This window comes from Aulonocara stuartgranti (assembly GCF_965226115.1).
Source record: "Aulonocara stuartgranti genome assembly, chromosome: 5".
Taxonomy (NCBI): domain Eukaryota; kingdom Metazoa; phylum Chordata; class Actinopteri; order Cichliformes; family Cichlidae; genus Aulonocara; species Aulonocara stuartgranti.
This window is the reverse complement of record NC_138943.1, coordinates 2,263,908-2,289,869: the sequence shown is the minus strand read 5'-3', so window position 1 is coordinate 2,289,869 and position 25,962 is coordinate 2,263,908. Positions and strand designations below refer to the sequence as shown.

The 25,962-nt window shown below is 43.6% G+C and overlaps 2 protein-coding genes and 1 long non-coding RNA gene across 5 annotated transcripts in view; 1 reads left to right on the top strand and 2 right to left on the bottom strand.

The window, feature by feature from the left end:
- Positions 1-6,352, bottom strand: part of LOC309706216 (uncharacterized protein) — a 29,799-nt gene extending 23,447 nt beyond the window's left edge. The window contains exon 1 of the mRNA XM_082532530.1: positions 6,275-6,352. Within this exon, the coding sequence (XP_082388656.1) occupies positions 6,275-6,316 (42 nt within the window). The 5' untranslated portion in view covers positions 6,317-6,352. The remainder of the gene's footprint in view (positions 1-6,274) is intronic.
- A 248-nt stretch (positions 6,353-6,600) lies between these two features.
- On the top strand, positions 6,601-23,836 carry LOC309706218. Of its 3 annotated transcripts, none has more exons than XR_014276697.1 (6): positions 6,601-6,681; positions 17,962-18,044; positions 18,259-18,327; positions 19,799-19,977; positions 20,584-20,684; positions 20,772-23,836. It is a non-coding gene; the product is annotated as an uncharacterized lncRNA (long non-coding RNA). The 3 variants fall into 3 exon arrangements; XR_014276698.1 differs by having other exon boundaries at positions 18,243-18,327; XR_014276696.1 differs by lacking the exon at positions 19,799-19,977.
- fam83c (family with sequence similarity 83 member C) lies at positions 9,650-25,543 on the bottom strand. The gene is made up of 5 exons (XM_082532529.1): positions 24,422-25,543; positions 18,795-18,962; positions 17,956-18,080; positions 12,572-12,808; positions 9,650-12,342 (listed from the first exon to the last, which is right to left on the bottom strand). Exons 1-5 carry the CDS (start codon positions 24,935-24,937, stop codon positions 11,586-11,588), a joined length of 1,803 nt encoding a protein of 600 aa, XP_082388655.1. The 5' UTR covers positions 24,938-25,543; the 3' UTR covers positions 9,650-11,585.
- Positions 25,544-25,962: the final 419 nt, after the last annotated feature.

The window sequence follows — 25,962 nt, the reverse complement described above, 5'->3', positions numbered from 1 at the left end:
CTGCTCACAGGGGGTCATATGATTGTTGGGGTTTCCTCTGTATCTATGAAGCGCCTTGAGGCGACTTTTGTTGTGATTTGGCGCTACATGAATAAAATTGAATTGAATTAATAATAATGGATTGGATTTATATAGCGCTTTTCTAGGCACCCAAAGCGCTTTACAATACCACTATTCATTCACTCTCACATTCACACACTGGTGGAGGCAGCTACAGTTGTAGCCACAGCTGCCCTGGGGCAGACTGACAGAAGCCAGGCTGCCATATCGCGCCATCGGCCCCTCTGGCCAACACCAGTAGGCAAGTAGGGTAAAGTGTCTTGCCCAAGGACACAACGACCAGGACAGAGAGCCTGGTCTTAATGCGTGTTTTGTTTGGGTTTCCACCAGTGTGGAATTACCAAAAACAGAGAGGGCATAGCCGAACATATGAAACAGGAAAGTAATCCCTTTATTTCAAGAAAGTAACTATTCTAAATGCCACCTTTTTAAACGGTAACTGTAACAGAATACAGTTACTCATATTTAGTATTTTAAATACGTAACGGCGGTACATGTAGTCTGTTACTGTCTGTGTGGCACACGAATGAACAGAAATGTTGAAAGGTTTTTTAAATCCAACCAGTAAACTGACATGTTCAAACAGTACAGACATCTGTGCCACGTAGCAGAGAGATGGTAGGTGTGAAAAACTGAGAGGTCTGGGTTTGTGATACCACTACAGTTTCTCTGCTTCTTTCTGTCAGTGTAACTTCTGGTGGGAGTTTTGTGGTTTTACTGCAGTATAAATGAGAACACCAGCTGATGTTTTTTCCTGTGAAGTTGGTACACGAGGCTGGCCTTTTTAATAAACATGTTCCTTCATGTTCTGCATTTTAATGCCATTAACTCAGAGCTCTCCCATCATGACTCCTCATTGGAAACTTTTGGTTTTACATCTACAGGTCAGCAAAGGATGAGTGTCTTAGACTAGAGTGGATGTTTACACACCTGCTGTTAATATTTCCATCTACAGACAGGTTCATTTAGACAGTGACACTTTCATACAGGCCTCCATTATCACAGTAATTGAACAGTTTACTGAAAAACAGTTTCATGGCTGCGTGAATATAGAGGAGAGAAACAGCTGGTGGTCTGAAGCATACCACATCACACGTCAAACATGGTGGAGGTAATGTTATGGCTCGGGCCTGTACGGCTGTGGTGGAAGTGGGTCACTGTTTATTGATGTTGTGACTGCTAATCGAAGCAGCAGGATGAACTGTGACGTGTGACCTTTGCTCTCCGCTCAGAGTCACGCAAAAGCTGCAAAACTGATCGGACAGAGCAGGTGGAGTATGAGCCAAAGCAAACTGTAAAAGCAAATAAAGTAAATAAATGGGATGTTCTTAATGAAATTATGAAGTTTGACAGTTGAAGATTATACACACGTGTGTTTTCTTCCATATACGGCATTAAATATGACACGTGTGTGGCTTAATGTCCACTGTATTGTTCGCTGCTGTGCAAGAAAGCAGGAAGTGTCTTAAAGCCACAGTTTTCAGGCTTATCTGCAGCTTTCTGCCACTGACGGCTCATTTCACTCTTGTGTGTCTCAGCCATGTGGACACAGCAGACAAACTTCTTCTTTTTGGCCACAGGTGTGCTGAGCCTCAAACACACTCAGCAGCCACAGTTTGTGTGTTTGTGCTCAGGTGGTGAACATGACACGTGCTGCAGAGGTGGCGGGAGCTGAGACGGACCCGGAGCTCGCAGGCAGGAAAGGTTTAAAGAAGCTCTGCTCCTGTTTGGTCGTGTTTTCTCTTTATTTTACTCACAATACTGACGCTAAGAATCGAGGTGATTGAATTCAGAGACACACAATAAACAGAGGTGTTTGAACTTTTAGCAGTTTTGCTTCTCTTTGCTGATGTTTGTGTCACATTTTGGTTTGTGTGTCATTTTCATGACATGTGTTGGTGCTTTTTTCATCTCGTTTTAGTCGTTTTGTTTCTTATCTTTTCTTTTTCCTTTCTTTTGCTTTTGCGTTGCATTTTGTAACTGTTGTGTTTTTGGTTTGTTGTCACTTCAGATTTGTAGTTTTCAGCCAACAGGAGAACAGTGGATGAGTGTTTTGTGTTCTGAGGTGCATGCTCCTCTTTATAAAAACACTGCAGTCTTCTCCTGGTTGCTGCTCGTTTCTTTGTCTCCTCCTGCACGGCTGTTTGTTCTGAGCCTGTTGTGTTAGTAAAGCCTCCGATGGGCATTTCTTCAGCTTTGATCCTTTACAATAAATTCCAGCGAACAGTCGTCCACGTCAGCGGAAGCTAAACCGCAGTCTGCCCAGATCAGCCGCGCCCCGGGAGCTTTGCATATGACGCTGAGCTCTGTGCGTTTTCATTCCTGTGAAAACCTGAAGCCAGTGTGAGCTGCAGGCCATCGGGCCGCTGTCACCGTGCGAGGTGGGCTTACGTCTCCACCACTAAACTGATCTTATTTGCAGATGCTTTCAAATCACATAAAGCTTCTATGAGCCAAAGAAAAGTTTGATTTTTTTAAATATTTACTGGTTTAGTTTCTTTTTTTTTACTAAAGCAGGATGATGATTTCTGGTGAGGAGACCAGGTGAGGATCTCACCTGTGAGCTTTTCTGGCTCAATGAATGATAAAACATTATCATCAGAGGCTCTTACAGTTATTATCATCGTTCTCTAAAGTGTTTATAATGTGTATAAAGTACACAAGTGTACAAAAAACTGTGAATCATTAAAAGTATTTTAGAATCACTCGTTCATGTCGTGTCCACTAAACCAAGGAGAGAACGGCTACATGATCAGACAATAAAATCAATATATAGTCAGTTTATTTTATTTGTTCAGCAAGTTTAAAAACAAAGTGCTTCATAATAAAAACAAATAAACTGGGAGGAAGATGCCGAGTCCTGTTCCTGGTTCTGGTCTGTTCATATTTAAGTCTTGAGGTCCCCGATGTTTTAGCTGTTTCTTGTAACTTTTAGATTTTCTGAGGATTTTGTTTCCTGTTTTTGGATTTTTCATGACATTCATAAAGGTTGTTTTTTTGTTTGTGCAGTTGGTGTCAGATATCTGGGTTTAGCTCCAATTCACCACACACCGTAACGCACACACTCACACTATTTGCATAAAATAAGACAACAAACTGTCGTTGACGGTTCAGCAGTTTCCAAAAAGTTGCAGGAAATCTGACAAAAGTATTTTACTTTTTCCAGATCAAACTCCGTCCCTCTGATCGTCACTTTTAAAGCGACTAACATTCAGAGTGAGATGTGTCTGTGAGGCTAATATTCAGTGGTAGCAAACACTGAAATTTATAATTCTGTAAATCTATGATTCTGCTGAAATTCTTCAACTTTATCACAAAAAAATTAAAATTGAGGTGACTGAAAATAAAAGCTGCAGTTCCTCTGACGTCCACTTGGGGCTCCAGCAGTGAGTCAGTCCCCACAGACTCACAGGTTAAAACGTCCAACTTTACAGCAGAAAGAAACACGTTTACAGCCCGATGCAAACTGCAGCTTTAGTAGAAGATGTGATCTAAACTCAGGTGACATGCCAAAGCTGAAAGCTCGGGCTGAAGAGTTAAACGCTGGTGTGAAACTCCCCAGCAGGAGGAGAGGCACCATCAGAGAAGAAAAACAAACAAATCATCAGCAGTCAGACTTTAGGAGACTGACTGTCTGAAAATGGTGCTGTGGCTCACTCAGAACCAGAGGCAGACATATTTGTGGCTGCAGCTTGTTGTTCTGTGTTGGCAGTCAGGCAACTTGAACACATCTAATGCAGCACAACACTGTGCAAGCCTGTTTGACCAAATGCTATTTATAACAAGCCAATTGTTATTTTGGGTATCACTGCATCATTGTTATGTTTGCGTTGATGGAAGGGATCATGAAGACACTGTGTGCTGAGAGCTACAGCGCGATAAAGCAGCCACGCCCATCTCCGAATACCATGGTAACCCTTCAGAGACGAAAACAGAGTCAGTCTTAGTCCCAGAAACAGTCATGCCCGGTCTACAGTCAGTTTAATAATACTGTACTGATTTACTTGCAAGGTCAAATGTTTTCTCTGTAAAGTTTGTTGGATCGCCTTTAGCTTTGATGATGCCATTAAATCACCAGAGCATCATGTTGATAAGCTCATGCAGTGCTGCAGGATCCACCCAGAGATCTTGTATGGATGATGGGAAAGTTGGACTGCTGCAAACAGTCTTCTGCAGCACATCCCACAGACTCTTTAAAGTTCTGCACTCTTTCATACTCTGAGCCTGATGACTGCTCGAGCTCTCAGTTGGAGCACGCTGTGCCATCGATGTCCTGAAGTGTCCAACAGAGCGACTCCAGACCACGACACATCCCCACAGACTCACACAGTGGCCACTAGGCATGATGGGTGCAACACTTTGTTGACCTCTCTTCTTAGACCACATGACCTTCATCCATTGCTCCGGAGCCTTATCTTTATGCTCCCATGCAAAGTGCCTTTTTTCCATAATTAGCATAAGTGTTTTATAAAGGCTACACAGCTGTTTGGGCCCACACTGAGTTGTCTTCATTAAACATGTGGACATGCTCTTCATTATCAAACAGCTTCTGTCTTCTCCTGACATGACTGCTAAAAAAAAAAAGCATAAATCAGCTGAAACATGAATCACTGCAGGACTTTCTGAGCTAATCTGACCCATTTCCTCAGTTAAATCCACGTGGAGATTTTTATTCACTATTCAGGGTTTCAGTGATCGGACATTAATGCTGTGTTGTGTAACACTGTTGTGAGTCTGAATTTAGATCCTAAATAGAGTTCACACCTGCCCCCAAATGCTGAGAAGACAAAGCTTTAGAACAAACATAGAAAACCCCCGAAGGAGTCGAGGGACACAACGTTTCACAACAACCCTCGATGGACGGCACGCATTCATCCACCGAACACCCCGAAGGTCTGTTACAGAAGAAAGAGTCAGCAGGAAGAAAGCTGCATCCTGAAGATAACGCACACACAAAGGGCCGGTCTCCAGCGTGCAGCTGCAGGAAATGCTGCTGGAGCATCTAAACAGGACGCGCTGCAGCTCTTACAGCAGGCTACAGCTCGCTTCAGGGATGACATCACAGCTACTGCCTGTTTAAACATCAGCACATCTGTGCTACAGCTGCTCACACCGTCAGCCTTTCACCTGCGAGTCGCTGATCTGTTAACAGCGACGTGTCTGCAGGTGGCATCTTTCACTTTAGAGCGCCATTAGAAAACAGGGCAAAAGACTTCAGTGCAAGTAATGATCGGACATAATAAAAAGCTTCAGTAGCAAACTAAACCCTTTCAAGCATCCCCACATAAGTCTAAGATAATTAATGGGAAGAAGGACTTTCTATAAACGATTATTTGAGCACTGACCTCAGCATAAAAAGGCACTTTCTGAAGCCACTGAACGTTTGGCTGGGAATTCTTTATCTGGGAAGTAAATCAGGTGGAAAAATGGCAACTCGTCCTTCGTTAGGTGACATATAAACTGCTGCAGCCTTAAAAAGTGAACACACCTTTTTATTGAGTCCAGATGGTGACTGTTCATCTCCAATCAGCTGATTACAAACGCAGTAAGAGGCGGCTTCCTGTAATCAGAGGCTCCTCTGCTGCACAGGAAATGCCACAAAGGCCCAGCATGAGATCCCCAATGTTTAACGCTCAAAAACAACAACACCATAAACACTCGTTTATTTATTTTATACTGTGGGTGTAAAAAGTGAATGAAAATTCCTCTGAAAGCTCCTGACGAGCACTTTAGATAAAGGAAATGAAGATAAAGAAGGCTTTCCACAGAGGTATGACTGACATTTGTTTACAGCTGATTTAATCACTGGGTGTCATTAAAACTGAGCACGTGGTTAATCCCTCCGTGCTACTTGTTTTCAGCCTCTTTGTAGTTATTTTGCATCAGTTTTCTGATATTTTGTGGTCGTTTTTATCTCTTTGGACAGAATTAAAGCTCTGAAATACAACCACTACTTAGAAACAGCGCGTTACCCTGACGGGTGGTTTTTGGGGTAGACGAGGCAACACGAGCTTCCCTGCTCGTGTTTCACACTTGACTGCTGTCGCTGGATTCTGTAACACTTGTCATGCCTGAGTCATCCACACTGTCAGCCAAACTTCTCCTCGCAGTGTTTTGCAAAGCTGAAACCAACTACTAACTATGCACAGGTGCATCAAACACACACCTGCTAAGGAGCTCAGCGACATCCAAATAAAATCCCAGTTTCACTCACCAACACTGGACCTGAGCTCTGTTCGTACAGCAGCCAAGTCATTGATCAGCTAATGTCATCAAAAATGTTCCAGCAGCACAAACACGGGGCTCCAGTTAGCTGAGGGGAGGCCTAGCACACAGCTAACAGCTGCAGCCACTAGTGATGGGTCGTTCGCGAACGAAATGGCTCTTAGAGCCGACTCTTTGACGTGAACGACGCGAGCCGGCTCCTTATCGCGAGCCGTCACGTGGGTTTTTTTTTTTCTTTCTCTCAGCCTCTCTCTCGCACTTTTTTCCCGCTTCACTCTGCACGCGAGCCTTGTGCTTTACGCTGGGCAGAGGGGGGAGGGGCGGTAGTTACACTCAGTAGCACAGGAACAGAGCCAGAGAGAGAGAAAGAGAGGCAGGGACAACAACATTAGAAAGGTATAGTAATCATCCACAACTGTTTTCGGTTGCAGATGATAAAGGATTGAGAAAGTTTATTCATGCAGGTCCATATGACAGAGAATATGCATGTTCTTTTAGTTTTCATATTATAATTTATATTTAATTGTGTTGTGGTTTGCAGTGTTTTGTGTTCTTTTCACTTTAAATTTGTGAAAGGAAAAAGCTGAAAATTTAAATAGTTAAAACTTGAAGTGTGAATAGTTGATTTTTGTATTATATGATTTATTTATTACATTTTATGTGGAGTGAATAAATAAAAGTATATTTACGGTGGCCCCTAGAGACAAAGCACATACAAACTTCAAATCACGTACGAACTCTGAAGCATGTACAAACTCCAAAACACGTAAAAACACGTACAAACTCCAAAACACGTAAAAACTCCAAAACACGTAAAAACACGTACAAACTCCGAAGCACGTAAAAACTCAGAAGCATTTAAAAACTCAGAAGCACATAAAAACTCAAAACACGTACAAAAGACAACAGAAGTGCTCCAGGATGCTGGGCGCAGTGTTGAGCCTTTGTTATCTTGTGGCTACACAAGCCAGCAAGTACCAACGACCGGATTTGGTGTGTGGTAATAACAGGTAAATGAACTTTTTTTTAAATTATTTGAATATATATATGAGTGCCTGTGTATAAATACACAAACAATACACACATGCTTTCAATTGTGTAATTTAAGTGATCTAGTAGCTCTGCTTTGGAAGTTCAGTTCATGCTAGAAACGTGTTTTGGAGTTTGTACGTGTTTTGTCTCTAGGGGCCACCGCATATATTTATATATAAACATATATAAATAAAACCACTTGTTTTTACGTTAGTAATTCCTTTTGTGCATAATTTTATATTATTGTTAATAATAAATTAATTAAAGCAACAAAACAACCTGAAGAGCCGGTTCGGAGCCGAAAGAGCCGGCTCTTTTTAGTGAGCCGAACCGAAAGAGCCGGATCTCTAAAAAGAGCCGGAAATCCCATCACTAGCAGCCACCTGTCAGTCAAAGAGACCACGCCCCCAGCCACAACCTTTAAGCCTGAATACAATTTAAACAGGTGAGTTCAAACATTCAGTTGTTATGAAGGAGAAAATTATTTATAGGGATCAAAGCAGCTTTCTATCAGTGTTTGGGGTTCTTACTCAAAAATAAATTACTTTTTAAAACTAATTACTGTTACTTTCTCCAGGGAGTAATTAAGTAATTTGTTACTTGTTACATTATTTTTGCGTTACTCTGACCTGTTAATAATATAAACCTTAGGTTACAGTCCTGCACACTCACATAAATCCCTTTGATAATAAAAACACACATACAGTGTTTGTGTATTAACACAAAGCTGAACACAAGCCCAAACAGAAACTTCACTGCTGGCAGGAGAGCTGCGGAGCAGGTTTTTAACCCCACGAGTTCATCAAGTGTAGCTGACAGTTAAAAAAAACAAAGTCTGGGCTGTGAGCCGGCATGCAGTAACCCTAACAAACCAGCATGAGTACACCTGTGACTGTAACAACCAGAGCTGCGTGTGAAACGGCTCACATCTCCACCTTTACATTAATGCTCCCAAACTTTGACTGCGTGACAAATGAAACTGTCTTTATGTTAGTTTAGCTTTACAGCACCCCGGCGGCTCGTGCGCTCGTTTCCTGCACACAAAGAGATATTTTAGTCTCGGTGTTTGTCTCGTGAATTATGGATTTGTGTTCCAGTTTAGGGACTTTTGGGAGAGATTTCTTGGATGATCCATTGTTCACATATCTCTGCAAGCTTTATTAACTTACATTGTTCGTGCTGCGTCCTGTGACCCAGAGCCCCGTCTGGACTTCCTGACAGGAAAACCTTCAGTGCTGAGGCCCAGTGGGAAACACCAAGCCTATGTTTGGACACAGATTTAAACATGGCTGCAACGTTCTCCCTCCACTGACCTGCTACAGACCACAACCTGCTCCTGGTGTCACCCACTCATAGTTTGTAGTTACAACAGAAGGAGCATTCAAAAGCTGTCAATTTTTTAGGAATACTCGGAATAATTTCATTTTTTGTTTTAGCGATGGTGCACAAGAAAGTCAATCTTTAGGGAGCTGAAGGTGGACTCCTGTGGAAGTACAGGAACATCATTCCAACTCCATCGTCTGAGGACATTGTTTACTCTTTGTCTGCACTCAAAGGGCTGCTGGAGAATATTTTTCATGACACCCTTCGCCACTCAAAGAACAGAGCATGGATGATAACAACAGACGTGACACTGATTAAATCAGAAGTAACATGAACAGTATGAAAGGAGGAGTATGGGTGGAGGTATGGTTGACAAGCAGCTTGCAGAGGCAGCAGCAGGTATGCACCTGAAGCAGTTTATGCCTCAATCACACAGGCCTAGAGACCAGTCAGTGACTCCATGGTAACCACTGGTTGCTAGGGAAATGTGTTTATTATTCAGCTGGTGAGTGGTTGCTGGAGGTTGCTGCACCAAAAACCTTGTTGCAGTTACTTTGGTTGCCAGTGCCGATTGCCCGTAAATTGCATGGAAGACACCAACTTCAGCAACCTTCAGCAACCAGTTGGACAATGCACGTATGAGCTCATCGGCTTAGCTGACGTGACTGGCAACATCCCTGCAACCCCGAAATGACTGATTCTTTGTGAAACATGACATCAGGGAGGAAGTAAAACGATGCTTTTCCAAGCACCCTCCAGGGTCTCACCATCACATTTGGACAAATAATCTTCAGGTCTGAAGGAAAGTTCAGACAATCAAGGGAAATTGAATTGATGCATATTTAGTCAAAATGTTTGTTCTTTAACCAATATTAGTTAATAAGTTGGCTGTCATTGCTCCTGCTGTTTCTCCCGTATTATAGTGATGTTTCCACAAAACATTCTTAAATGAAATACAGGCAGGAATCATTTTACTCGGTTTTATGGAAAAACGAACACTGAACTCAACTTTACCTTCATGTTTTTATTAAATTTTGTTCATCTTACAAATTAAAAACAACTTAAACACACAAAATTAACTTCAAGTTCACATTCTCCAGTAATCTGTAAAAATAAAGTCGAAGAGTGTTTTTCTTAACAATGACCCAACTTCATGTATATACAGTATAATGTACATTACATGGGAAAACATATACAAATAAATCAAATGTCCAGCTGATTTGGGGGCAAATAAAAACAGAAGGCGCCCACTGAATGAGCAGTAAACAAAAGACACACATCAGAACTATTGATCGGTATCAATCCTTATTGCTTAGAGTGATTTTACGTCCTCATCTGCTGCTCCACTGAGGAGGAATCACTGCGGTGCAGAGTGATGAAGAGCATAATAATTAATCATTTATATACAAATCTACAAGCTTGCTGTAAAACTGTGCAGCGGGAGGAACGAGCCTCCGTTACGAGGAAAGCTGAGGAACATAAATGTAGATTCTCGACACAGATCGTCTCATCCGACGTAAACAAAATGCCCTACGACCCTACGACCCGACTTTCCCAGAACATGACGAGCACCACGAAACATCCTGGCGTTGCTTCTACTATTCACAGCACAGATCGCTCCCTGTGCCGAACAACGAAAGTAAAACTGTGACCGAGACTAACCGAGGCCGCTGGAGACAGGCTGTCGCAAATGTGACTGCAAACCTTAAGGCAGGATGATCAAGGCACGTGTTGTCGTATTCCCAGGAGCAAAGGTTACTAAACTTCACTTTACTGTTTGTGACTGGATGTGAGATTTCTGTCAGGCTGCGTATTTCCAGGTTTGGGCTTGTTGGAATAAACTGTAGAGTTCAAATTGATTAATCATCATTATTTTGATTGAATGATTGTTTCACTTATAGTCACGATTAAACAATAATGATATGTTATCTTTAATCTTCTTAAAGATTCTCATTGTCATCGCTTTAACAGTGCAAACTGAATATTTTGAGAGATTTAAATTTTTCCCATAATAAAAAATCTTATGTTTTACTTAGTGGTAGCACATGGCATGACTTGTTTACAGAGCAGAAACAGTCGACTGTCAGAATAAAAGTCTTTGTTTGGTGGGTGACTCACTGATCCCTTCATTTACTTAATGAGAACAAAAAGAAATGAAACAAAAAATAACCTCAGATTCAAACTTCTCCAATAAGAACTGTGGAAGTCGCGTCACAACATGAAACCCAACAATGTGATCGTATTAAACTGCAGAATTTCAGCAGTATTAGTGTCAATGATCTTTTTTTAAACCGTCACCATATTGAGAGCTGAGCCCCAGGCTGGGATCCAGTCAGATAAACGTTAGTTTCCATCTGAATGTAGCATAAACGTTCACTAAAGGCGAGAAAAATCTCTGTGGAGGAAACAATTCTTCAGCCCTGTTATTACAAATATTATCATAATCTTAAAAAAAGAACAATAACTGCAGAATCCTAAGTTTACCCAAAGGAAGAATTCAAACTGTTGCTCAGGAATGTCGCCGAGTATAAAAATGTAAAGAAATGCCCACATGAAAGCCTCTGGAGTGTTGAAGGCAAAAATTCACATTTCGATGGTTTTCACGTGTCAGCAAACAGTCAGTGGCTTATCTTTGAAACCTATTTCACCTATGAGAACATATTTACTCAGGTAGTGACTGTAGTTGAATCATGAAGTGCAGATTTAGTAAAAGTGTGATTTGTTTGGTAAACTATGACCTCAAAAAAAGCCAAAAACCTCTCGTTTGATAAACGGGAAACCACGCGGAGCCAAAATGGCTCCTCAAGAGTCTTAGTTTCCTGTAGGGCTGAGGTCTGAAGACCAAACTTGAGCAATTTCCAAGATCTCAGAGTCTTTTCTTTGTAATATAAGATACCAGATGAATGTTCCGGAGTCACAACCTCTCTGATGGTTGGCCTTCCAGTCTAATTCGTGCCCTTGAGCTCAAAGCGGCTGTACACTTGCTTGGGCTTCATCTTGTTGTATTGGTTCACCAGGTCCAGCTTGCTGTGGCCCAGCGTCATTCGTTTCTGGTCCTTCCGGCTTATTATACCGACCGGAGAAAGCGGCGGCGGTGGACTCTGCTGACTCTCCGGCTCAGTTGGAGAAAGGTCCGGTCCTCCCCAGGGTGAGCCGTGAGGAGACGGAGTCCTCCGGAAGTTGTAGGCGTCCCTGTCTTTAGAGTTGGATGACAGGAAGTAATCTGAAAGCTTGTTGAACATCCCGCTGGGGAGCCTCTGCTTAGGCGGCGGTTTGGTGTCATTGACTGGGGAGGGTATTGAGGAGGGGAAGAGATCTTGTTTGTGATCGTACAGCCCCAAACCCTGAAACTTGGTAGAGGTTCCACCAATATTTCCCCGCAAGACATCTGCTGTGTTGGGTTTGTTCCACTCGATACCCATCGCTTGACCGTAGGCCGGTGGCGGGCGATCGGGAATTGGGGCGAAATTGATTCCCCCATTAGCAGAGCTTCGCCCTCCTGGTGTAGGGGTCTGTCCTCCCGATCGGTCGCTCAGTCCTCTTCTTTCAGGGCTCAGGTGGGAGCCAGCTGCAGCCTCCTTATCATGACTTTGCGTGACCTTGTAGACCGTGTTTGAGGACATTCCAGGTGCAGCCTTCACACTGGAGATGCTGTTACTCGATTGGCTGCTAGAGTTTTCGGAGCACCCCCTGTCCCGCTGCCTGTGGAAGAAGAAAAGTTAAAAGTGTCACACTGAAGTTCTGTTGATTTCATAGAGAGATTATATTTCCATCATGATGTCACATAAATCAAGTTTCAAAGAGTTTTTGCGGCAGCTGTCATTCACATAATTAACTCAGGAAAAAAGCTTCTGATGAAACTTGGAAAAAACTAAAACCTTGACAGTAATCAGAATGAAAGCGTCTCCCCTTACAGCGAATACCTTCTTACCTTTCAGACAGTAGATCCAGCCCGTGGCCTGGGCTGAGCCCCAGAGCCAGGCCGGGGGCAATCATGGGAGGGTACGGTGGGTAGTACGGCATCCCGTCCTCCTCCGGGTTGTAGAAACAGTCGATGATCTGGGAGTCGGCGTACAAACAGCGAAACTCTCGGTCAAAGCTGTCAGCGATGCGCCCCGAGAAATGCATCACCATGTTGCTGTGCACCTGAGCCGACAACCAGGTGAAACTGGAGAGAAGAGGTCAAAGGTTAGAGTCAGACATCTGCCTCCTCTGTTTTTTGGATTTAAGCATACATAACAGAGTACAAGGTGTGAGATGGATGAGCTATTGAAATAGAACCACACTCTTCCCCATAAACTTCCTTCACATCCGATGAATGAAAATCAGGTCGAGCGATCGGCATTTTGACCGGCAGCCATCGCAGAAGCATGAGAACAAAGGGACATAACCTGTCCTCCTCTGAGGGATCGAAAAATAGCAACCAAGCTGAAAAATCCAGATGTGCCTGAGAAGATGACCCTGAATGGAAGATCTGCCGAATGCAACTTAACTCAAGTTTTGGATTTTTTTCCTGAGACCTTTATGAACTTTTGGACTTGAACTATTTTACTGCTGATCTGGTAAATGGCCTGTATTTGTATAGCGCTTTACTTAGTCCCTATGGACCCCAAACTGCTTTACACTGCATTCAGTCATCCACACATTCACACACTGGTGATGGCAATCGCACTGACAGAGGCACTGACTGGTACTCAAAGGGAACTTACTATAAATGCATTAATGTGTGTTTAAGTAATAAGTATATAACAATAATTACTGAACTATATGTGTTTAAAGACAGAAAGGCCAAAGTGAATTTTAGGTGCAGTCGCCTCTCTGCAGGTGCTGGACGGCAGCAGCTGAGATGGATTTGTCAAAGTTCTGATTTGAACCTCGCTCAGCAGCATTTAGCAGTATTTGATGCATCAGTTATGTAAAAGATCAAATCACACTCGGTGCAGCTGCCGATTACCAGGTGGCATTTCAAGTACAATGAGTTCACGCAGATAAAAATCAGAAAGTGAAAGCAGTTCTGGATAAGAGCCTGAATAGATCGAGGCTTGATGTTTGTCATGTGTGACAGGTTTTTCTGCCATCATGTGCATGAAATCTCAAAATTATGAAACACAAACTGAGGCTGAGACTCAGTACCTCTCAGCTGTGTCTGTGTAAATTATCTCCCTCCACCTCCAGCTGATAAACAGCCCTGCAGTGAGTGTTAACTATTTCCTGGATGATGATGAGTCAGTGCAATGACTCATCAGTTTATCAGCTGGCGAGAGGTGGACGCGAGGTGCACGAACACCGAAGGCGTCTAACTGAGCAGCAGACACTTTACTGCATTTATGTGCAGGCGAGACAAAGGTTCAGCGTTAGACGACCACACAGACGTCTGAGTTTTAGCCACATTACAAGTCACAAAATGTACCAGCTGTTTACAGATACACAAAGCAGGGTGAGTGGGTGGATGGATGGTGCGTTAGCCGAGCACCAGCACACCCTCATCAACACCAACCATCATGATACATGTTTGTTTAAACAAGCTTTAAACAGCATATTGTTTAACAATAATACTCATGTTAGAGCCAGCATTACTAACATACACTCTGACCGGTCTGAGCTGCTAACAGCAGGGGCCTTTGTTTTGTTGTTAGCCATTTAGCTAATCGCATATTTGCTACTTTAGCCAAACTAGCATTCGTGCACATTTAAACCCTGCAGAAGGACTCGTTTTCAAGGACACCTCGTACTTCTACAGACACAAGTTAATGACACAGAGTCTGTATCTGTTTCATCTCCATAAACAGAACCTGTAATACATTACTAGACTTTGTATTGTGTATTTAAATGACAGCAGAGTGTTTGGTTGAAGAACAAAGTGCCAGCTAAGTTTGTCCCTGTAATATCTGATCTCAGGCCAGTTGGCAGATTTGATTCTGATTTGCACAAATGTGAACCGGACAGCATCTCAATGATATCAGAGCAGGTGTAATTCATAGTTGATTCACTGGCATCTTCAAAGCAACACAAAGAACTTTAATACTCATGGAAACTTAAAAGGAAATTTACAGATTTACGAAACCGATTCTTTTCTGATTTTATTAATCAAGCCATTACAGACTTGACTGTGTGAGAACAAAGCAAGACAACCTCAGAGGAACCTGCAGGACGGCGTTCCTCAGCACTAAACCACTCAGTGCTCAGCTATGTTTGATATGATTCATCTGAATTCCTGATTAGTTCTGAAGAAGAACAGCTCAGAGCACACCTTCATTATCTAAACACCCGATACACATAAATGGTAATTTTACTGTCTTCCGGTTCAGATCATTAAAGTTGTGGTTTAATTAACAAACAAGTCATAGAACTGTAAATGAGGTCGCGTTAGGATGCTCAGCCGTTTAAGATGAACTGTTTCCAGTTACCTGCTGCTTCCTGGAGCACTTAAAGCCTTTGTGACAGTGCACCTGTTAGCTGTTCAGGTGATAAATGTCTATACTGAAAGCATTCAGCCTGAACGTGCTTCACAGGACTTTACCCCCATTTATAGCTTCATAAACAAATACTACTTCTGAGGACCATAAAGTAGACTGGAGATAGTGTGTTTCTGTTGTCTGATTGGCCGTTGTTGGGTGGTTGCCTCTGAGATTGCTGTGTTGGGGTCTTTTTGGTAATATTTGCATAGTTTTTTTGCTGGTTGCTGTGGATCTCTATTGTGTTGCTCTTTACTGGTTGCCTTACTTGCCCTTTGAAATATACTGGTTTCTGTTGATGCTTAGGACATCACGGTCTCGTTTTAGCTTTAAATGATTTACTGCAAATGTTATATATTCTTTGAGATTAGCAGATTCAGATATTCTCTGCATAATATCTGGTAATCTGTGTTGATATTTGGTTCTCAAACAAGCTAATCAGTTTTACAGCTACAGGCTCGGCGCTTCCCAGGAATCAAGTTACTTTTATTTGATCCAATATTGAAGTGATAAAGTTTGTAGTAGGTGTAGCAGAGGGGGTGACCTCACCCTTCATTCCACAATCAGCAATGGAATTAGAAGCCTGTCAGCCTGCGGGACTCCGCCCTCTTACCTGCTACATACCTGAAGCAACACTTAATCCTCCCAAAACAACACTGTGTGTTGCAAAATTAGAGTTCCTTTGAATGTAAAAGACAAAACAGAATCAATTTAATGAAACAAGAAGCAGAGCAGGGCAGAGGTGAAAACATAGAGAAGGAGACGAGTGTGCGAGTGAATGAATGAAGGCGACACACCTGAAACAGGTGACTAAGGTTAAAGAACGAGTATGAAAATATTTCCACTCAAGTATGTTTTGCAAACTATGAATGTTGAGCTGACTACGTAGAAATCTACAGGAAAATGGAGTACGGTGTTCAGAAAGGATCAATCCCGACTTCGTCCTTTGGACAGCGTGTTTCCCCAGACTTCACTGTGGCGCTGCCTTTAAGATTAGATGCAGGGAACAAAGACCTTAAAGCTCAGCACAGATAATAGGAGAGGCTTTAAGGTGACTGCAGTGTGTGCCATGATGTATACATACCTGTGTACAGGAACTATGACCTAAACAACGAGTCCAAAAAAAGCCTTAACTAGCTCCGTACAATCAGCAGCTGTCTGCAAAGTTAACTCAATATAAATTTGTCCCAGAGTTTTACGAGCACCGTGCAGCTGCATGACACAAAGTCGTTAAAATCACCAGAATTTTACAGCACAAACTGTCCACCAGCTTCACGGCTATATTACAGCAACACACACACACACACTTTGAAGCACATCACAGGGACTTGTAGTCTTTTCCTTGAGACTTAAACAGTCCGAGTCGTCTACAAGAATTTAACCATTTAAATTTTGTGGTTTAATCCCTTTAAGGAAGACGAGTCCCGAGATTTACAGACTCAGTGCAACATGAATAAAACAAAAACAGCTAAAAAAAACCCATGGTGCTCCGTCTGAGCTGCGGATGAGTAAGCGACAGCAGAATTCACACTAAATTTCTGCTTTGAAACTTTCCAAACACGTTTTAAGCCCTTTTTCAAGATGAAAGACTAAATTCTGCTGCTAGAGCTGCTCACACCTCAGTGCTGCTGTAGTCATCTATGTTTCAAACCCCACTAAGAGTCAGGATATATATAGGATATACAGTATATATATATTATAAGTCCAAATAAAAATATTTGGACTTATAAATAAAGCCCTGCGAGAGATTATAACTGACAGGTAAATGAAATAAGCAGCTTATATCAGGCTCATCTGCAGGGCGACAGTTTTATTCTAGCACTCCAGGTTGTTGCTATCAAGGCTGACGAGCGCACGGCCGTTTGTGAGCGTGCGTGGAGAGACGATGCGCTCATCAAACATTTGCATCTCCTAAATGGTCCTGCCTCTTTGCGAGTGGTTATAGGGCTGGCCGTGGCCGCCCCGTGGCTCTGCTCCTATGGACGGTAGGCCTGACTGATGAAAAGCATCACAATCTAGTAAATAATGATCTTTTTCAGCAGTTTAAAAAAAGAAGCATCAATGAGGTCTCTGCTGGTGCCTGCAGCTCTCATCCTTACCCACCTGCTGAGTGTGTCGATGTAATTACAGGTATTACTCAGGTATTCCCACAGCAGCTCGTGGCCTACAGTTGCTCAGCTGCACAACGCGAGCTTTGTCACGCTGCTTATCCGATCAGACAAACCCATCACGCCGTCCGAGCTCCGCCAGCTTCCTGCTGTAATCTGCTGCTGGATGCAAAGTCGGTGCGAGACTGCTAAAAGGAGAACGGCCCGCTCGGCTCAGCTGACATTAGACACGTTTTTATGTTTGCATTTTATTCCTGCTGCAGTTTTTACCTTTTTACTACAGCCAAGTAAACGCAAAGCAACATTACACGGGTATAAGACCATCGCAGCTGCCGCGGTGCTGCTGTTTGCCTTTATTTAGTTCAGTAAGACGTCCAAACTTCTGCTTCTCTCCGAGCCTAAGAATGACCGACCGTTTTATCCCTCTGTCCCTCAGTCGCATACAGTGAAGATAAAAGATGGACGCGGCTACAGTGACATGACACACGGGTTAGTTAAGTCTTGGAACCCTGAGCCGAGCGTTTCAGCTTTAACTTCAGGAAAGTGCTGCAGTCCCACATGTTACAGAGAATATCCTTAAAGCAGCTTGATGCACTGACTGTGTGCACTCAAAGAAAGACTGAGGAACAGGAAATATGTCAACTGCAGGAGGAAGACGATCTTCATTCGAAGAGCAAGATTTGTATTTGGTTCATCTTTTAAGGACTGTGTGTGTGTGTGTGTGTGTGTGTGTGTGCGCGCATGTTCCTCACCTGTAGGATCCGGCGATGACCTCGTCACAGTCGATGATCATGAACTTCTCCAGGACTTGTCCGGTGAATTTCTTGCCGCTCTTGGTGCAGTACGTGTCGCCACAAACGCTGCGAACACGCATGTTCTGCACACACACACACACACACACACACACACACACACACACGAGGAAGATGAAATTATAAACAGCAATTTCATGGATCCAGAAACAATAAGCTGTTGTTCTTGTAAAGACCATAAAACTTTTAATTTGACCTGAAATCTCGTTTCTCAAACATGGAAAAAGTTTCGACTCTTTACAGACGAACCAGCAGAACAAGCAAGAACACCGACTTCATCACATCTGACCGACAAAGTCGTCACTTTGAGATGTAAGAAATTTTACGTCTTTTTTTCACTATTTCAATGATAAATACATTAACTGGCAAAAAGCGGATGAATAATTCCAGCTTCTAATGGGACTTCTTACAGGTTCAGTCTCATTGTTATTCTCTTTAAGACTCTAATGTCGGCCTTTGGTGTGCCCCATCTTTGAAATAAGCTGCTCTGGCTCCGCCTCCTTTAAAACAGCTTTATTCTAACTGGTTGCTACAAATAAATGGAAGATTTCTACAGTAGGTGGGCGGGGCTTCTCAGCTGTGCCTGAAATGACCATATTTGGGATGTTTTCTTTCTATGACATCCTGCAGAGTCAGGAATGGAAAAAACTGCGAGGCCCGAGCTCTGGGGATTACGTGCAGTCAGTTCACTTTCTCCTGTTTAATATGAGCGCCTGAGGGCGTCGCTCATGTTTGCCCCTCGCGGCCCTGCAGTCAGTGCTGCTGTGTGCTGTACTTACACTGAGGTGAGAGTTCTGAATATCCAGCGCGGAGCACATGCCTGTGAAGTGTCCGAGGTTCTTCTCGTCCAGCAGGATGTAGACGGGGACTCTGCGCTTGTTGGACGCCTCCATGAGGTCGCAGAGCAGGTCCACGTCCGTGAACACGTCCATCACCACGGCGATCACCTGCAGGAAAGCCAGACGTTAGCACAAAGTGTTTAGTGGACATTTCACGAGCCTCTTTATGAATCTGCGAGGATCACCCTGACCCTCACCGCTCAGGACCAAAGGTGTTTCAGAAGCTGCTGACTGAACTTTGTTCTTGTTCCTGTGATCTGAGTTTCCACGCACAGAGCAGGTTTACGGTTATTTCCTCTCAGGTTTAAGATTTCACTGTCTCTTGAAAACTCTCCTGTCGTCTCTGATCCATAAAGCCGACCTTTGTTCAGCTCGGCCTCTCAGTCACTGAGCTGTCTTTACTGACTCTGGATGTTGTATAAGTTAGAAACTCCAGAATATAGGCCAAACTGTGAGGGTTTAATAGGTTAGAAACTGGAGCAAAGTGAAGAAATTATCAGAAAACAATTAACTGACGCACTGCAGCTTCATCAGTCGAGTTAAACTTGAAATAAAGCCTGACTTCTCTCTCGGGGACGTCCCTGCTCCGGTCACAGGCTGCAATGACCTTCGTTTTCGGTGCTTCTCTGAGTAAAATCCTGGATCCAGATCTTTCCTGTCATGTATTTTTCAGCTTAAAATTCTGAAATTCAGCTTGTGGATGAAACCCGAGATAAACCCGACTGAAACGCAAACGTGTAGATCTGTTTAAAAGTCAGCTTCTGTTTGTGCTGTGTACCAGTCGATTACTGGGGTCTTAAAGAAAACATGATGACTGATTTTTTACTGTTTCTAAGCAGATTTGAGGTCATTTGTTTAAGTTTTTAAGTCTGTTACACTCCATGACCTGTAATTTAACTGCCTCATGCTGCTTTTTGTTTTTCATGTCATTTATCTCCTAAAAGTTTCAGAGGTCAACATATGTTCAAGTTATCCATGTGATACAAGCCTGCACTCTGCACACACTCTGGGAGGGGATATCCCTAATATGGTCATCTCAGGTACCGAAGCCCCACCCTCCTGCTGTTCAGATCTTCGAGGGGCAGCCAATCAGACTGAAGTTGACTGAAATAGCTCGTTTCAGGTCGGGTCATGCAAAGCTACACCTGGCCTTAGTTTGTAGGTTTAACACACAATAATAACATGGACTGACAACCACTAGCACTTTATATAGCCTCTGTAGAAACTATCTACACCCTCACTTATCTTAACTGCACTACTGTATAGCTCTGTGTAAATAATCATTCTGTACATTCGATAATCTTTAATCCTACAACTGTTTACAACTTGCATAGTTCCCATTTCTGTATAGCTGTATATTCCAGATTCTGTAAAGTTATTTATTTCATATTCTGTATAGTTTTTCATATTTATATCCTGTTCATATCCTGTACATAGCTTGTACTCACTACAGCCTGTACATACTTATAGTTATAGAATATTCACAACATACTTCATACCGTGTACATTATAACATAATAGACCCATTTCTGTAATATACTCACATATCTATATTATTGCTAATATATATTGTAATATATCTATATCACTAAAGCACTTCTGGATGGATGCAAACTGCATTTCGTTGCCCTGTACCTGTGCATGTGCAATGACAATAAAGTTGAATTCTATTCTATTCTATTCTATTTAGCCCGAGATAATCAGGCTCAGGTTTTAATCTGTTCCTCAGGCTAAAACTGGAGGTCAAAGGTCATTCACAGTTACAACCCTCAATGCTATATCTGAGGAAATCAGGTCAGCTGAGTGAGTGACCTGTGAGAGACGCTAAAGGTGAGCGGGGTTAACATTTTCACTCGTGGGCCATCATCATGAAATTTCTCTGCTGATTACTGACGTTAGAATTATTTCTTTATGCAGGCCAAGTCTGCTCAGCTGTGGAGCAAAGGACAACTCTCTGAAGTCAACAGGGACAAACTGCTGTTTGTTTACTGCTTTGAGCCCACTGGAGGTGTTTCATTGACTGCTGTTTGAGCAAAACCAAACACTGTCGGGGGGCTCTGGGTATCTGACGCACAGCTTCAGAATTTTCTGACATTTTTTGATTTAAACAATAAAAAAAATTCCATTTAAATACAGGAAGTAAAAAGCGTTCTTGGAAAAACTGAATTTCTCAGAAGAGCACTTTTATTAAAACAACGTGCAGATTTGAGTAGAGCTCACAGATTTATGACCTATGAAAAGATAATTGCAGCTTCACAGAGTCTCCACAGCTGGATTAACCTGTTCTGTGTCCCCGGGGTAAAGCCGTGCTGCTCAGGCCCACTGATGGTGTTAAAGTGGGAGGAGCTAAAACAGCTCGTTTCAGGCTGCACAAAGGCCCAGACTAAGATACACGAGGCTTATTTCATACTGAGAATCATGCAAAGCTGCTGTAACAGAGCCCAAGGATGAAAACCTGCAGCAGGATGGGTTTGCATTAAGGCTGCACCGTGACATTTTCATTTTTTAGCTATTTAAAAACATTTATGAATCTTTTAAAGTAAATGAATAAAAATAATCTCTCACATCTTCAGATATCTTTAAAATCCAAGACATTTGATTTATTTTATTTTATGTGGGACAAAGAAAAGCTCCAGATCTTGTCAGAAGGTGCAATAATCACAAAAACCTGTAGATAATCCTATTTGTATCAGCTGATCAACTAATCAATAATCCATTTAACTCCAGTTTGAGTTAGATTGTGTCTGAAGAATTCACTGTAAGCTTATGTAATAGTATTATCATACCTTAAGTTTTGCAATATTATGATATTTTGTTTGTAAGGTGATGTAATGAGATTACAATGTTTGACTGGTAGTAAATCGTTAGTAAAACTGGTAATGACTTTTATCTGACCCAGCTGAACACATGCATCTGCCTTTAATGAGCTGCTGTCATTGAAACAGAGGGACTCCGGGGGTCCGGGCCCCGGGGCCGCTGCACACTCTGCTTTAACTTAAATTAATAATGAAGACTGCTGCGCTGCTCACCTGCAGGCCGGATGCTGCAGGATGGTTTTACTCTGAGCCAGGCCTGCGTCCTGATTCACTTCATTTGCATTTAGGTTTATCTGTCACTAAATTAAGGAGGTCAAAGTTCAGTTACTCTCCTAATATGCTGAAATGAAGCGAAAAGAGCCGTTGGAGGAACAAACGTGCAGCTCTGAGAGCAGCTGTTTGTCTGCTGCATCAACCAACTGACGAAATGCATCCAGAGTGTCATTTGATCTGAAACCCGCTGAGTCGGCACAGACGTGTGGGAAAGAGGTCGGCGTCTGAGAGAAAACAGCTTCTCCTGCACGGACGCACAGACTGGTCAGGTTCATGTAAAAAAACGCCTCACATTAAACACGTCTATTTATACACACAGGAGGAGGAAGTGACTCACACGCAGCGCGTGCCCGACTGTCTGCCAACAAACCTACGGAGCTTCTCATTTGACTGTTACGTGATCGCTGATCGGGAGACGACGTGCAAAACGCTCTGAATGTAAAGTTACAGAAAGTCTGAGAAGCGGCGGAAAACTTGGTTTAAGGGTCTTTGATCTGTCGCCTCGTGGTTGTTTTTGTGGAGGTCACGAATACAGCAAAGAGGTCGGGGGCGCCGGGGGGGTCAGCGGGCGCCGTGCGGGGTCAGAGTCTCTGTTTAAAAAGAAGCTTTACACTAGACGAAGAAATACCAACAAACAGATGCCAAAACTAAGCGATGGAAACCTGCTACCCCACACACACACACACACACACACACACACACACACACACACACACACACACACACACACACACCATCTGCAAAGAGACAAGAGAAACAAAAAAGGAGAAAAAGGCTGCAGCGTCAGTGCAAGATTATAAAAGCTACATAATGAATAAAAAACAGCTACTCGACAAGGAAAAGTACTGCAGACCAACACAAAGGTTCAAGAGTAACACAAACCTGTCTCACATGCCTCAAACACAAAAGACGACTTTAAAAGAGACTCAAAGTCAGCGAGAACGAAGAAAATGATGCAAATGTTAAACAGACACAAAAGATGGAAACTACACCGCAGTGTGTGTGTGTGTGTGTGTGTGTGTGTGTGTGTGTGTGTGTGTGTGTGTGTGTGTGTGTGTGTGTGTGTGTGAGAGAGAGCTCGGGGGTTTGTTCCTAAACAGCGGGCAGTGTGACAGCCAGCCCTCTGCTCCCTGGACCTCGAGCAGCCGGCCTCGAGCTCACAAGCTGATAAGAAGAGATCAAAGATGGCGGGCGGGCCCCGGCCTGCTCGCGCTGTTTGTAAGCAAGCCGGGTGAAAAATGCTCCAGGGACGGATCCACGCGGTGAGCTGCACCTCTGTTACTCCAAATGAAGACTTTGTCCTGGTTTCGAGCCTCCACACTCGTGCGTCATCATTAAAAGGACAAAAATGGACAAAAGTGCAAAGATTTTTTCCATTTCTCGACTTCAGCTGCCAAACGACGTGTCAACAGCAGCGTCTCAGCCTCAGTGTTATTACCGTGTTGAGCAGCGACTGTAACGTTTGATCTAATCTCAGCTTCAAGAGGAAATTCAGCCTGACTTTAGTCAGTTATAATGATTTCCCTTTGTTCATTTGACTGTATTCAGGCTTCATTTCCTTCTTTGTTATCATCTCTTTGAAGCCGTTTCACTGGTCGCATTATTGGCACGTAGCACTTGTGTTGACTCCGTCTGTGCGCAGCACTTAAAGCTGCTCTGATCAGCCTGAAACGTGCAGCACAGCTCAGGCTTACAGACAGCGCTACACTGGGAGTAATAATGGGCAGAATATGTCTTTGAGCGCAGAGCTGCTCCACACACAGAGTGAGGTCACTGATCCCAGCTGCTGACAGACGACTGTGTTTACACAGTGCGCCACAAACTGGTCTAACATGCAGAGAGCGACATGCTTTGGATCACACTAAACATTTAGCTGCAGTAACTCAGCTTTAAAAAAAATCATTTTGCACATAGTTTACACTTGAATATGTTTCCAGCTCTCCACATCTGAAGCTTTTATTTTGTCCTGTCTGATGTTTTCACAGGTTTGAGGTGGACACAAAGTGACTGCTGAGAACTTGGTTGGACTTTATTTATAAGAAGCTTTTTCACAGTGTGTTATGAACCCCAACGAGAAAGCTGCTGCTTTGTTTCTGTGACTTATGTCAAAGGTCACCAGGATAAACTCTCCTGGTCCAGCTGCAGCTTTCAGTCTGAAAAATGCAGATTTTGAGACAAAATCATTTCCAGCTTTTCTCTAAAGAATAAGAATAAATAATCCGAGTTTACAGATGTGTGACTGGACTGTGGGAGACTATAAGAGCACAAATATTCAGACCACTGTGAGAACAAAGCACACACTCATCAATAATACAGTCTGAGCTTTGACCTCTGCTCTGCCGTGACTGACCGATCAGCTGCTGGCTGCTTTCAGGAATAATCGACTAATCGATGCAAAGCGGCCTCCTGTTTCAGGCTGTTTAATAAAAGATCGCAGACAGAGATGATTCTGTTTCCGGTCCCTCAGAGCGCTCTTACCTTCTTGGCCTTGTTGATCAGGGACCTGATGAGGTCTTTGATGTTGTGGCTTTTGTCTCTCTGGAAGTAGATCTGAGTCTCCGACGGTCCGTATCTCGTCGGTGTGTCCGGCCAGCCGAGCTCCAGCATCGGCGGCTCCTCGTCGGACATCATGGGGAAGTAAGTTCCAGAAGTTAGCTCGGACACGGCGTCCCCGTCCCCGAAGTCCCGGTCCCCGGGCCCTACGCCGTTGCTGTCGGAGCCGCCGCACGTCTTGCTGGCCGCATGCTGCGTGATGTAGTGGATCTCCAGCGGGGAGAGGAAGTTCACCTCCCGCTCCTCGGTCAGCACCTTGCGGTACTCCTTCTCCCCGTGCTCCAGCAGTGCGTCCGTGGCCAGCCGGGCCGCCTCGTTGTGGCTCAGCTCCAGCGTGGAGCCCTGCCGCCACGGGTTCTTCACCTCCTCCAGGCGGGTGGCGAGCTTGCCCAGCGGCTTCCTGCCGTTAGAGGCCGGCCTCAGGCCCTCGGAGCTGATCATGGTGCTGCTGCGGTCAGCAGGTGCGGGATTAGGCGGGTACACCGGGTCTCTGACCCCCCCTCCCCCGGGATTTGAATAGAGAAATAAGGTGCGCGGGGAGGTCGGGGCAGGAACTACCTGCTGCTCTGCTCCGGGAACATTGAAGAAAATCCCAAAGTGCGGATTATGTGAGACCACAGCGGGCAGTAATCCGCCCCGGCAGGAGGCTGCAGCCCTCCGCTTAATCACTCACAGAGTCCTGGGAGTTAAAGGCGCAGTTCAGTCCTTCTCTGAACAGTCCGAGCCCGCAGCAGCTGCTGTGTCTGCTGCGCCCTGACGCTCCTAATGGTCCCCCCTTCTCTGGTTCCCGGTGCGCTGAGCAGGATGTGAAGTCCCAAGAGCCTCTTCAGCGCAACGGCCGCCTCCTCTCCCTCAGCCCGTGTGTGTCCGTGTGTGTGAGAGAGAGACAAAGTGTGTGTGTGTGTGTCAGTGTCAGGTGTGCAGCTTCTGTTCACCTGGCTCTACCTGTCCCGTCCCCGATCTCGGACGTGGACAAGCACCTCCCATCATTCCCGTTGTCAAGCCAACCGACTCACAATAGGTAACCCACCCCTTTGAGAGGACTTTCAAAATAAAGCTCCAAGAGAAAGCGGGAGAGAGAGAGAGCGAGAGAGCGCTGCAAATAAGTAGTTTAGTAAATTAACAAAACAGTAATATATATACGCGTGAAAACGATTACACTGAAACACAGCTACAACAAACATTTGAAAATAAATGTTAAAATAAAAAGATGTGATATAAATTGACATACAGACCAAAGCAATAATGAAAAAAAACTTTTTCTCATTGATATCATCTTAAATGTATCAATATAATGGGACAGAGCTACATATATGATGTATATGGGAAAAATCTGTTATAACAGATAACCGCAATAAATGATAGAAAACCTAAAAGTGATTGATATAAAAGATAAATGAGGAAAAAAGTCTAAAAAGATTCACATGAGCTAAAATTTATGGATAAAAGTAACATTAAAAAGTGAT